The 13694-nt window shown below is 41.3% G+C and overlaps 2 protein-coding genes across 3 annotated transcripts; one reads left to right on the top strand and one right to left on the bottom strand.

The window, feature by feature from the left end:
- Positions 1-234: 234 nt before the first annotated feature.
- Positions 235-3464, bottom strand: LOC135557526 (glycoprotein integral membrane protein 1-like). Its single transcript, XM_064990852.1, has 8 exons — positions 3094-3464; positions 2607-2678; positions 2414-2513; positions 2180-2334; positions 1874-2033; positions 1525-1745; positions 1266-1429; positions 235-780 (listed from the first exon to the last, which is right to left on the bottom strand). Exons 1-8 carry the CDS (start codon positions 3181-3183, stop codon positions 672-674), a joined length of 1071 nt encoding a protein of 356 aa, XP_064846924.1. The 5' UTR covers positions 3184-3464; the 3' UTR covers positions 235-671.
- A 36-nt stretch (positions 3465-3500) lies between these two features.
- On the top strand, positions 3501-11720 carry ppil4 (peptidylprolyl isomerase (cyclophilin)-like 4). Of its 2 annotated transcripts, none has more exons than XM_064990850.1 (12): positions 3501-3611; positions 3970-4102; positions 4206-4323; positions 4467-4609; positions 8088-8184; positions 8385-8501; positions 8736-8860; positions 9007-9073; positions 10219-10330; positions 10511-10601; positions 10834-10963; positions 11219-11720. In XM_064990850.1, exons 1-12 carry the CDS (start codon positions 3542-3544, stop codon positions 11390-11392), a joined length of 1377 nt encoding a protein of 458 aa, XP_064846922.1. In that variant the 5' UTR covers positions 3501-3541; the 3' UTR covers positions 11393-11720. The 2 variants fall into 2 exon arrangements, with proteins under 2 accessions (XP_064846922.1, XP_064846923.1); XM_064990851.1 differs by having other exon boundaries at positions 10834-11004; positions 11219-11307.
- Positions 11721-13694: the final 1974 nt, after the last annotated feature.

The raw sequence follows: 13694 nt of genomic DNA, 5'->3' as shown, positions 1-13694 counted from the left end.
ACTTTACCGCAGCCAAGAGTCGAGCCTAGTCAAAATGCAATAGCAACATTCAATATTTTTTCATTTTTGATCCTTTTACAATTAATGTATAGGTGAGGCCGTGACATATGTACTGGCTCAAAAAAACAGTAAATAAAAGCTGTTTGTCTTGCATGCAGACAAACACAATCCTCAGTTCGATCCTCCAGTCAGAATGATAAAATATGAACTGAGCAATAATAAAATAAACCAATAAGAAATCAATAACGTGTGGTATATTTACATTTGTCATTTAGCAGACGCTCTTATCCAGAGCGACTTACATGAGCAATTAGGGTTACGTGCCTTGCCCAAGGGAACATCGACATATTCACAGTCAGCTCGGGGATTCAAACCAGCGGCCTTTCAGGTTACTGGCCCAACACTCTTCACCGCTAGGCTACCTGTATATCCAAATTTCTAAACACAAAGTAATATTGTAACTTGAGGTAACACAATCATTAAGTGTGCAGTAGGTAGCTAGGTCCATAAGTATGATCTGCTTGCAGTATTAACAGATTCATGTTTTGAGTAGAGGGTATAAAGCAAATAATGTGTATGCAATGCATGTTTAAGTGCTACAAAAAGATTATGGTTTCTCTAACCACAATGCCTTGTCAACAGCTGCAATTGGACTCACTCCACTTCAGTCTTCAGTTTTCATTTAAGGCTTTTTCCTCTGCCTCTATTTCAATGTTCTCTAGCAGGGTGTGTTTCTCATCTTCAGGCATCAGAGTCACAGGATTTAAATGGAAAATTCCCCTAGAGGAAAAAGTACAACATTAATTGTCCTAGTAAAAATCACACTTAAAAGGGGGCAATCAGCAGTGCTACTTACAATTTTAAACTTCAATCAATATGTACCCATTGATTCTTGAAAAAGATGTGCTTAGTTCAGCTGTCGTGCCCTATCAGAACCCGAAGTATACTCCAATGTTTGGTTCAAACTAATTTTGATAGCATGAGCATGGATGTTCAGTCCTTGCATCCATACCTATGTCTATGAATTTGAGTGTGGTTACATTTCTCCAGCCATCCCTCAGCTTTTTACCAAAAACGGGTGGGGAAGACACTTTTGTTTCTACTGCTGATTGCAGCATTAAGAAAAGATGCGACTGATGTGCCTCAAATGGTCTTGGCAGTAAGGTGTGGTCAATGACAAATCCTGCATATTGACCTGGCAATGTTTCATTTAATTCTACAACAATCATGTAAGCAGGCACAACAGGACCTATGTGAAAACATACTTGTGTTCACATGTTGGGAAGAGCATGTCCAGGATCTTGACAATGACCGCTGACCCAACCACACCAATCACCACCACCCACATGATCAAGAAGAACAGGGGCAAGGACTCAGACCAGAAGCGTCGCAGGCGGTCCCTCACCTCCTCCACCCATCGACACATGGCCTGCAAACAGATTCAAACTTCAAAGCACATTCCGAGCACATTCTAGAAAATGTATTTTGTGGATTTGATTTGGATCCGATGTCCAATTTACTTACACTGTAAGAGGAGATGGATTCTTTGAGCGGTGCCTCTGTCCGCATTTCATCCGACAGCCCTCCCAAGTCATCATCCTCATCATTGTTATCATACAGCAAGTCTGGGTCCATGCGGAGGGGAGTCTCTGGGAGCTTGCCTGGAGCAGCAATCTCCTCCTGGGTGGTGTCAGCATGCTTCAGAGGGTAATGAATGGTGGTATGGGACATCACTTGGTCTTCAGCTGAGCAGAAGGAAGTGGAACATTACCGTTCACAAACTAATTTAGGAACACTACTTTAGTAATGGAATTGAGATAACTTGCCCTTTTCATGTAAAAGTACGAGAACGAAAATAGTTATTCTTGCATACCTTTTTTAGGATTTGTTGGATCTGTGATAACCACATCATTTTCCCTTGGGATCCTGAAGATCTCACTGTGTCCAATGGGGTAGGTGTTGGTATACTGAGCAAGCTTCTGGAAATTGGGGCTCATCAGTATCTTCACTTCGCACATTTCTGGCTGCTGGACCTAAGTGATAGAAAAGGACACAAAAGCCATAAGATCACAGATTTACCATCATTGTACCACCCACCATGGTGAAAATATGATCCTTTAGCTGTGACAAATATCCTAACACAATTATTTGATTGTCCCTTTCTCCATCAAGTAACGACCTTTTTCCCCTCCATCTCAATGACCTCGCTGAACACCTGGAGAGCCACCACCTCTTCTGAATCACTCCACAGGCGATTCTGGCTCACCATCACCCGGGTGACAGTGGACACATAGTCACCAGATTCAAATTCACTGGTTCCATTAATGGTATCCACTGTAAACAGAGTAAAAAGCTGTATTAATCAGGTGCATAATGCAGTTCTGTAAGCAGCAGAAGCATTTTCACTACTCACACAGCAAGGCCTGGCAGTTCAACCTAGTCACCCCTGACAACTCCACAGGGATGTCATTGATGAGCACCTGTTCTTCATCCACTGAAATATTCAGGTTGATCTGAAAAGGTAAATGTATTGATTTAATTATGTTATTATCCAATACCATTATGACAGGCTTATTAATAGACAACTTCAGAGTATTAAAGCTTACCTGCAAGTTGTTGGACTCCTGCACCTGTGTGTCATCCAATGTCCCTGCTGTCACATTGATCAGAATGCTTTCCTGTGTGAGAATCATGAATGGGAAAGAGGAATATGATATACACATTAGCTAGCTAGGTAAATAACATTATTCACCAAAACATCAGGACCAGTGAGAGTGACACTTGAGGGCATTCTACCTGGCTTGTATTGTTCTCATGCTACCTGGATAAAAACAAACATTCGCTAGTTAGCTAGCTGCAGTGAGTCAGATAGCAACAAAGGTAACGTTAGCATCATTAGCCAGCTAGTTACCTACCAATATTAGTTGACTCGCTAGTTAGCTGCATTCAGCACAGTAGGTAAACATAGTTAAGACTAACGTCACCTTGTTGATTTGACCAGCAAACAGTTGACGTTATCTAGACTAGTTTATTTTTATAAAACATTTTTTTTATAGCTATCTAGTCTAGTACCGTGGTACATTTGTCTCCTACCGTGTTCAACTGTCGAGGTGCAGACTCAGCTAAAATAAACGACATAAACAGTAAAAATAGAGAATAACTTGATGTTCGTTTCATCGCCATCTTCTAGCGGTCGTTGAAAAATATTTTGTAGGAAACTTATTTTCAGTCTGATCAAAGGAAACAACAACACGGTCGTCACGAGTTACCACGGCCACAAAGTCATAAACTCCGCCTATTTCTACGATTTATACTCTTAAAATGTGATTTTAAACCTAATCCTTAACTTAATCACGTGGCTAACCTTATACCTAACCCTAACCTTAAAATAAGACAAAAAAATATTTTTGTTTTCGTACATTTTTACCATATAGACGTTCTGACTTTGTGGTTGTGGTAACTAGTGGAAACCCACAACACCCCCAAGTGACACCGGAACCAAACAAGAGCGCGTGCGCAGCTGCGCAGTCACCCTGCAAACATGGCGGTTCTTCTTGAAACAACATTGGGTGATATCGTCATTGATTTATTTACAGAAGAAAGGCCTAAAAGTAAGGAAACATGCACCAACACATCCGACGCTAATATTTGGTAACACAGCCTACATTTTGTAATAATTAGAGCTTCTCAGAAAGTCAAATATCGCCTTTTAAGTTGCTGCTAGCAAGTGCTAGGTAACAAGATAACCAACCATTCATTTACCCAGCGATAGCAAATGCTACTTGTTGTTAATGTTATTTTTCGGCTAGCTAACAAACATTTTAAAAGGGGATTGCTTTGGGGGACACTCCATCTGACAGTTCACTCTGTGTTGATGTGGAGCAATCATTGAAACTCAGAGAAAGGAAATCCTAATGTCTTATGAATGTGATGTGTTCTCAAAATGATGATCAGCTCCTTTTTTTCTAGCATCCCTGAATTTCCTGAAGTTATGCAAAATAAAATTCTACAATTACTGCCTCATCCACAATGTCCAGAGAGATTTTATTGTGCAGACTGGAGATCCCACTGGGACTGGCCGTGGTGGAGAATCTGTCTATGGGTCAGTCCTCTTCCTTAGCATAAACAGCATTGTCCAAAATCATCATCACAGCTGTTGTTTATATCTCACAGGAATGTTGATGATTTATTTTCTATACCCTCAGTAAACTATATGGAGACCAGGCCCGCTTCTATGATGCAGAGAAAAACCCACGGATCAAACACAGAAAGAAGGGGATGGTGTCCATGGTGAACAATGGCAGTGACCAACATGGTTCTCAGGTTGGTAAAACTGCCATCCACCTCCTCAGTATTTAACTGCTATCAGTTTGAAAGCCACAATGTTAGTCTACAGATTCGAGTAGGACAGATGGCAAGCATCTGAAATCTTTTATTTGTGCTGTAACAATCTCCTTGGTCCCCAGTTCCTGATCACCACTGGTGAGAACTTGGACTACCTGGATGGGGTCCACACTGTGTTCGGAGAGGTGTCAGAGGGTATGGACGTCTTGGCCAAGATCAATGAGACCTTCGTTGACAAGGATTTCATCCCTTTTCAGGATATCAGGTCAGCAAATTGAATTTCCTTTAATCATATTTTAATGTAGCCATTTTAGAGGGAGATTAGAATAGAATTTTATACAAAAAAATATATATATAATAAACACTCACTGTTCCATGAATACCTAGAGTGCATCGTTTCCGTAAGATGGTAATAGCCTGCTTTTGGTCGATTTAAAATAAATAAATAGAAAAGCCGATAAATAAAATTGGCACAGGCCAGATTAACCTATATACCGATAAGCATGACCAGACAAATGTATTTACATCGATTGGTATTTCTATGAATTAATAGGCTAAAAATACATTATTTTGCAAAGGGATTTTCAATAAAAAAATCATGGTTTTTAGCCTATTTATTGATGTAAATACCTGTCGATATAAATACATTTGACTGGTCATTCTTATTGGTCTATAGGTTAATTTGCATTACTTAGTCAAATTAAATTGGTGCATGTGTATATTTGTTATGTATCTTATTTATCAATATGTGTACAGTATACAGATGTGGCATATCAAGAAGCTGATTAAATAGCATGATCATTACATTTTGTGCTGGGGACAATAAAAGGCCACTCTAAAATGTGCAGTTTTGTGTCACAACACAATGCCACAGATGTCTCAAGTTGAGGGAGTTTTTAATTGGCATGCTGTCTGTAAGACTGTCCACCAAAGCTTTTGCCAGAAAACTGAATGTTAATTTCTCGACCATAAGCCGCCTCCAAGGTCGTTTTAGAGAATTTGTTGTAGAGAGAAGTACGTCCAACCGGCCTCACAAACGCAGATCATGTGTAACCACGCCAGCGCAGGACCTCCACATCCGGCTTCTTCACCTGCAGGATTGTCTGAGACCAGCCACCCGGACAGCTGATAAAACATTGGGTTTGCACAACAGAATAATTTTTGCACAGACTGTCTCAGGGAAGCTCATCTGCGTGCTAGTCGTCCTCAGCAGGGTCTTGATATGACCGCAGTGCGGCTTCGTAATCGACTTCAGTGGGCAAATGCTCACCTTCGATGGCTACTGGCACGCTTGAAACGGATGAATCCCGGTGTCAACTGTACCGGGCAGATGGCTAACAGTGTGTATGGTGTCGTGTGGGCGAGCAGTTTGCTTATGTCAATGTTGTGAACAGAGTGCCCCATGGTGGTGTGATGGTATGGGCGTGCATAAGTTACAGACAACAAACACATTTGCATTTTATCAATGGCAATTTGCCATTCATCCACTCCCATCACGTCATGTTTTAGCATGATAATGCACAGCCCCATGTCGCAAGGATCCGTACACAATTCCTGGAAGCTGGAAATGGCATGAATACTCACCAGACATGTCACCCATTGAGCATGTTTGGGATGCTCTGGATCGACGTGTATGACAGCATGTTCCCGTCCCCGTCAATATCCAGCAACGCAAACCGTCATTGTAAATAATAATTTGTTCTTAACTGACATGCATAGAAAAACTTCAAAACACACATTGAAGAGGAGACAACATTCCACAGGCCCCAACCAACATCTTGATCAACTCTATGCAAAGGTGATTTCGCGCTGCAAGAGGCAAATGGTGGTCATACTTTAAGAAAAAGTATCTGTGATGCATATCTGTATTCCCAGTCATGTGAAATCCATAGATTAGGACCTAATTTAGTTATTTAAATTTACTGATTTTGTTTAAATCAAATCAAATTGAATTTGTCACATGCGCCGAATACAATAATTACAAGCCCTTAACCAACAATGCAGTTTTAAGAAAAAGTGTTAAGTAAAAAATGTAAAATAAAAGTAACAAATAATAAAACAGCAGCAGTAAAAAAAAAACAATAGCGAGGCTATATACAGGGGGTGCCGGTACAGAGTCAATGTGCGGGGGCACCGGTTAGTTGAGGTAATTGAGGTATTATGTACATGTAGGTAGAGTTAAAGTAACTATGCATAGATAATAAACAGAGAGTAGCAGCAGCGTGAAAGAGGTAGTCTGGTTAGCCCTTTGATTAGCTGTTCAGGAGTCTTGTGGCTTGGGGGAAGAAACTGATTAGAAGCCTTTTGGACCTAGACCTGGCTCTCTGGTACCGCTTGCCTTGCGGCAGCAGAGAGAACAGTCTATGAATAGGGTGGCTGGAGTCTTTGACATATTTTAGGACCTTCCTCATGGGGCCTGGTATAGAGGTCCTGGATGGCAGGAAACTTGGCCCCTAACTTGGGTAGTGTACTGGGCCGTACGCACTACCCTCTGTAGTGCCTTGCGGTCGGAGGCCGAGCAGTTGTCATACCAGGCAGTTATGCAACCAGTCAGGATGCTCCCAATGGTACAGCTGTAAAACCTTTTGAGGATCTGAGGACCCATGCCAAATCTTTTCAGTCTCCTGAGGGGGAATAAGTTTTGTTGTGCCCTCTTCACGACTGTCTTCGTGTGTTTGGACCATGATAGTTTGTTGGTGATGTGGACACCAGGGAACTTGAAGATCTCAACCTGCTCCACTGCAGCCCCATCGTTGAGAATGGGGGCTTGCTTGGTCCTCCTTTTCCTGTAGTCCACGATCATCTCCTTTGTCTTGATCACGTTGAGGGAGAAGTTGTTGTCCTTGCACCACACGGCCAGGTCTCTGAGCTCCTCCCTATAGACTGTCTCATCGTTGTCTGTGATCAGGCCTACCAATGTTGTGTCAACGGCAAACTTGATGAGGGTGTTGGAGTCGTGTCTGAACTGAACTGTAACTATATTTTTGTTCAGTGTAGATTGACATGGGCTAGAGATTTTGCTGTTCAGTACTCATCTTGTTGACTGATGAAAAGTAAATGTGGACAGTTGTTCTAACATCTTTATAAAGTGCGCATCAGAATTCGGTAAGAAGGACCGCCCATCCATGTTCTGTTAATATGAATTACTTTCATCTAAATGCGATTTCTGTCAGTCTGACCACTGTGGGTGGACGCCCTAATCAAGTTATGCAACCAATGTGTATGGGTCCGGTATATTTCTCAAATGTCTGGTAAATTAAGGGTGCAATATGCAGAAATCATTTCCAATTTGCAAAAAGTCTAATAGTTGGCCAAATTTTAGTTTGTGACAAAACAAGCAAGTATAGTGGAGAGAATCATTGTACCATCTAAACCGATGTAAAATGTATTTTCCTTAACCAAAATATTGTATTTTCAGCTGTTTGAAGCTGATGTACAAAACCGAAAGTAAAACACTCTAAAATGAAACTTGAATGGGAAGCATAGAAATAGTACACACAGAACAGATCTACTACTTCTTAGACTTGCTTTCAATGACAGATCTATAACTCACATTTCTATGCAAATTTGGTCAGGGTCGCCCAAAAAGTTGCATATTGTAGCTTTAAAAAAAAAAATGTCCGGCGGCACATTTTCCAAAAGTAAACCCTGCTACAGTGGTGTCAATAAAATTACCTACTCAGATAGACATCCCAGTATAAGGTGGAGAGAAAATAGGTATGATACTTGTTTTGTTATTGCAGAATAAACCACACTGTGATCCTGGAAGACCCTTTCGATGACCCTGCTGACTTGCCTGTGCCTGACCGTTCCCCTGAGCCTACCAAGGAACAGCTGGATGTATGTGACTGGACACTTTCTGTACCGTTGAATTAAAAGCAATGCATATCTCCCTTTCAGAGCAAAAGTATTGTAAACAATATTACTTTAATATAAAATTAAACAGGTTTAAGTTAGTTCATTATTGTCTTCAGTACCAAAAAACAGTGAATGATGCAACTTCTGACGTCTAACCTTACTGGCCCCTCTTTGGTGTGCAGAGTGGTCGTATTGGAGCTGATGAAGTGATCAACGACACAGATGGGAAGAAGGCTGAGGAGCTGGATGAGCTGCTGAAGGAGAAGGAGGCCAAGACACAGGCTATCCTGCTGGAGATGGTGAGAGGGGGGTGGTCCACTTAGCCTTGTAGAGGATGTCCATACTTTCAGGAGTGATGGCAGAAGGGATTTTGTAACACTCAACATTACCACTTGTTCGTACAGATTGCTGTTGAAGAACCCAATAGTACTTCTGCTGTAGTAGTTAATTAGCTAGTGAACATATTAGTGTTGTAAACATTATGGTGGTTTTATAAGAGTTTTGTGGTTTGACGTGTGTATGTGCTTGTGTAGGTGGGTGATCTCCCTGATGCGGAAGTGAAACCTCCTGAGAATGTGCTGTTTGTGTGTAAGCTGAACCCTGTGACCACAGATGAAGACCTGGAGATCATTTTCTCCCGCTTCGGACTTATTAAGTGGTAAAAATAGACCCTGTCTATTTCCATATACTGGCCTCATAACATTACGATACATATTTAATTTTAAATAGACCTAGTCCTAACCAATTTAAATATTGAATGTTGGTGAACTGTACCATGATTAACATGTTCTTAATTTGCTACAGCTGTGAGATCATCAGAGACTGGAAGTCAGGAGAGTCTCTGTGCTATGCTTTCATCGAGTTTGAAAAGGTGTGTATTGGTTTGGTTTTCATGTGATTGCTTTATGTACCATGAGTTATCATAAAATCATTTTAGCCCTATTTTGATTATGCATAGAAATAAAAGTTGAACATTGCTCCACTCCTGTTCATAAGTACACAGAACAAAAATACAAATGCAACATGTAAAGTGTTGGTCCCATGTTTCATGAGCTGAAGTAAAAGGTCCCAGAAATGTTCCGTAAAAAGCTTTTCTCTAAAATGTTGTGCACAAATTTGTTTACATCCCCTTTAGTGAGCATTTCTCCTTTGCCAAGATATGCTACACCTGTCAGGTGAATGGACTATCAAGAAGCTGATTAAACAGCATGATCAGGTGCGCCTTGTGCTAGTGACAATTAAAGGCCACTCTAAAATGTGCAGTTTTGACACAATGCAACGCCACAGATGTCTCAAGTTTTGCAATTGTGCAATTGGCATGCTGACTGCAGTAATGTCCACCAGAGCTGTTGCCAGAGAATTGAAAGTTAATTTCTCTACCATAAGCCAGCTCCAACTAAATCTTAGAGAATATAGCTGTAGGTCCAACCGGCCTCACAACTGCAGACCACATGTAACCAAGGCAGCCCAGGACCTCCACATCCAGCTTCTTCACCTGCGAGATCGTCTGAGACCAGCCACCCAGGCACTGATGAAACAGAGTATTTCTGTCTGTAATAAAGTCCTTTTGTGGGGAAAAACTAATTCTAATTGGCTTGGCCTGGCTCCCCAGTGGGTGAGCCTATGCTCTCCCAGGCACACCCATGGCTGCACCCCTGCCCAGTTGTGATATCCATAGATGAGGGCCTAATAAATTATTTTAAATTAACTGATTTTCTTATATGAACTGTAACTCAGTAAAATCGTTCAAATTGTTGCATGTTGTGTTTATATTTTGGTTCAGCATACAAATCAAGACAGAAATATAAAGATAGAGATTCCTTTTTGAACAATTCAAGTGCAGTTGTGCAAAATATCAATAGATGGCACCAGTTAGTCAGAATTGAGAGGGTTTAAATGAATTCATTTGAATGGTCATATGGTTTTGTTTACTGAAATTAATTCCCTTGTTCACTGGATCCATAAGGGCTCACATGACCCTCTTTTAGATGCAATTGATGTCCTTTCTGTGCACAGGAGGAGGACTGTGAAAAGGCCTTCTTCAAGATGGACAATGTGCTCATAGATGACAGGCGCATACACGTAGACTTCAGCCAGTCTGTTTCAAAGATCAAATGGAAAGGCAAAGGTAAACACTTATTAAAACAACTCACTTGGACTTTTATTTAAAGGTTTTGTGTGATCCATAAAGTATGTGTTATGTATACTTTCAGAGACTCAATTAAGCCCTAATAAGGTACTTAAACTAAAGGATGTGCCATTCACCTCTGCTAAGTAGAGAACTTCACATGGGTCTTTTGTTTTCTAGGTGGAAAGTATACCAAGGATGACTTCAAGGCCTATGAAAAAGACGCGGGATCCAAATTAGCTCTTAAGGATAAAGTCAAACCTAAGCAGGAGTATCCTTAAATGTGTTTATATTTGCTATTCAATATGTAGAGGAGAATACGAGTTCAAGTGTAAAATACTTAAACTCAACTGTGCACCATTTCACATAGCTGTCAGGACAGAGAGAGGTAAACTATTGTGAAGACATTTCTCTGTTGGAAGAAATTACATTTCTCTGAAAGACTTGGCAAACTTGGAATTGCACAATTTACTTCCTCAAGTTTTTCTAAACATTCCCAAAAGCTCCAAATACGACCTGCTTTTAGAGGAAGAGGAAGAAGGAACAAGCCATCGGCATGCTGAGAAAAAACACAAGGATAAGAAACACAATCACTCAGATGACGAGGACACCAGGAAATCCAAGAAATCCAAGGTCGCCCGAAAATGGCTTTTGAACTAATTGTTTTCCTTGTGGTGGGCACATATACTTTCTTTCACGAGAATGTTCAGTAAGAGCATTAGAATAAGCATGACTCATGTAATTTGGGAATGGCTTGTCATTTCATTAGTTGTGACACTAGTCACTTGAGGTATACTGAGTCATTCCACAGAGCTTTGTTTCAGCACCATCAAAGATGTTTCTTGAACCTTTGTCAAACCTGTTTCTCTCCCTATGTTATACCTACAGTGGAACAGTGAGGAGCCCAGGTGGGAGAAAAAGACAGACCGGCAGCATTCACGCTCCAGGGAAAGAGACCGCCACCACAAGCACAGCAAGTCCCGTGAAAAGCACCGCCCAGAGAGGAGCCGCAGTCGCTCACCCAAGAAGTCTAAAGACAAGGAGAGGAGCAGACACCGATGATGAGAGAGGGAGAGGAACAGGGTTGAGGCCAATTCCATTTCAATTCCCCATCCATATACTGAATTGGAAAATCATCTTTGAAAAATAAATGTCACTTCATTTCATGAATTGACTAAATTGAAATGGAATTGGACCGCCCTGATACCTGTCACTGTGGCCCCTACTACCCCAACACCACCCATGTCTGAGAGAGCAGCACTAGGGACTCGGCCCTCACATTACATGGGGGGATATCCTGGGATGTTTACCCTAATTACCTGGAAGTAACACAGTGTTACATAACCTGAGAACACTGCTCATTATGAATAATAAAACATTTCAGCCTGAACTGCTCGATTCCTATAGGGCAACATTCTGTATTTAGGTCTACACAGCATTTTCCAAATCAATCTCCACACACACATCATAACTAAGTCCCCAGTCAGTAACGTTCTGTAAGTATATTTGTATTTTGGTTTGACTTATACCCCACCACCCTTTCTGTTTATTAATGGGCAGGTGCATGATCCCCCCCCCATGTTTGTCCATATTTTAACCTTTTTTTGACTGTAGTTTTTTTTCCAGCTTTTGTACAGAAAATAAATGTACCCAGCTAACAAATATTCCCACAATTTTAACCCTCAGACACATGAATGTTCTTAACGCATCTAGAACATTGTATATTCTGAGAATATTGTAACCAAGTTCGAGATGCGTCATTGTTTACATTAAAGGAACATTCTCAACTTTAACACCAAAACATGCTAAAAATGTTTTAAAAATGTTTTTGCTAACATAGAATGTTCCATCAACTAACGGAAAACTAGACTCTCAAACATTAGGGGAACATCACGGGTAATATTACACAAACGTTCTCTGTACCTATAATTGTTAGCTGGGTATTGGGCATGGAAAGCGTGTCTGTATGCACTGCAGAGGGGATTCCCTGTGTCATCCTCCCCATGAGTTCAAGCCGTATGTCAATGAAATAGCATGATACACAGTGTTGTAGTCAGGACGGAGTCCAGATTTTCATGACTTCTGATTTGACTTGGATTCGACCAGTGGTGACTCGCCTTCTCGCGACTTGTATTTGCAGTGGGACTAGATAGGGTACTATGGTAAGGAAAATATTAGCAGCACTGGATGCGCAGAGCAACAAGGGTTCTGTTATCTGGCAGTGAAAGGGCACGCCACACCCAGCACACGTAGCTTATATCAGCTGGTGAGCTGCAAGTGAGGGTTGTGGGCAGGCAAGCTCTGCTAAGTGAGGGTTGTGGGCAGGCAAGCTCTGCTCCGGCTCCGACAATCATAGGCTGCGCAAAGGCGACTCTTGATTCCCCATAACCACCAGTTACCAGCCTACTATTTCGTTTTGCCTGGTTAGGAAACACAAACTGTTTAAGGAATTGAAAACAATACTACTATTGAGTTTAATGGTAAAACAACAGTCTCGCTATTTGTCTCCCCTTGATTATAGACAAATATGCTGTCTTTGAATTTGTCGTCTCGCTCAACCCACCTCCAACTTCTCCCCTGCATCTCTTCGCCAGGTTATGACAAGTCTCCCTTTAGTTTTTACTATGCAATAAAAAACATACAGAAATATCAGTGGGCGATTACAAAAAAATTAGCTGAGAGATGGACTTACCATTCATATATGTAGTAAATAAGTAGTTAAACAGGTATTGTGTAGAACTTGTGAGGTAATGACTAACTAGTACATTAGTAGTTTTTTTTCACGAGGGAGTGGCGATATACTGCCATCGGTGGCGACTAGAAACAATTGCATAATAAGATCTATTATAAATTGATGGACTTGACCATAGGGTATCGTGACTCTGACTCAAGCACAGGGGACTTGACTCGGGCTCGAGGTTTAGTGACTCGAGGACAACACCGATGATTACTCACACCTTCAAACTCCCTGAGTGATATGAGAAGAAGTTGGAGGCAGCCATGCAGGATGAAAGTTGTGTGGGCTACATTAGTAAATGAGGTATCCTCTTTTGGCTACAGTTTGAAAATGTTTTTGGTCAGTATATTGGCAGTACTGTCAGAGAGGGTATTAGTTAGCCCAACCCAAATAATGTGTTGAAGTATATTAGGGACATGTGTGGGGAAAAAACAAAGGCGAGCTAGATGTAATTCGATAAAGCCCAGACCCAAAGTGTTCAGAATAATGTTTTCAGCCTTGGCAGACAGAAGAATAGCACAGTGAGGGGTGCATGTGCAGCTAGCTAACAGTCATTGAGTTTTCCACAAGGCCTCTCCTTGTGCAACACTGTGGGCCACCACTTCTCGCCCCCTCGGAGTTACCCGA

The sequence above is a fragment of the Oncorhynchus masou genome, chromosome 16 (assembly GCF_036934945.1).
Source record: "Oncorhynchus masou masou isolate Uvic2021 chromosome 16, UVic_Omas_1.1, whole genome shotgun sequence".
Lineage (NCBI taxonomy): Eukaryota > Metazoa > Chordata > Actinopteri > Salmoniformes > Salmonidae > Oncorhynchus > Oncorhynchus masou.
This window is presented reverse-complemented; position numbering and strand designations above follow the sequence as displayed.

Coding starts and splice junctions, on each gene's coding strand:
- LOC135557526 (XM_064990852.1), bottom strand. CDS start 3,183: ATGGCGATGAAACGAACATCAAGTTATTCTCTATTTTTACTGTTTATG. Junction 2,514..2,606: donor AGGAGTCCAACAACTTGCAG/GTAAGCTTTAAT, acceptor TTACCTTTTCAG/ATCAACCTGAATATTTCAGT. Junction 1,430..1,524: donor AATCCATCTCCTCTTACAGT/GTAAGTAAATTG, acceptor ATCTGTTTGCAG/GCCATGTGTCGATGGGTGGA.
- ppil4 (XM_064990850.1), top strand. CDS start 3,542: ATGGCGGTTCTTCTTGAAACAACATTGGGTGATATCGTCATTGATTTA. Junction 3,612..3,969: donor TACAGAAGAAAGGCCTAAAA/GTAAGGAAACAT, acceptor CTTTTTTTCTAG/CATCCCTGAATTTCCTGAAG. Junction 4,103..4,205: donor GGTGGAGAATCTGTCTATGG/GTCAGTCCTCTT, acceptor CTATACCCTCAG/TAAACTATATGGAGACCAGG.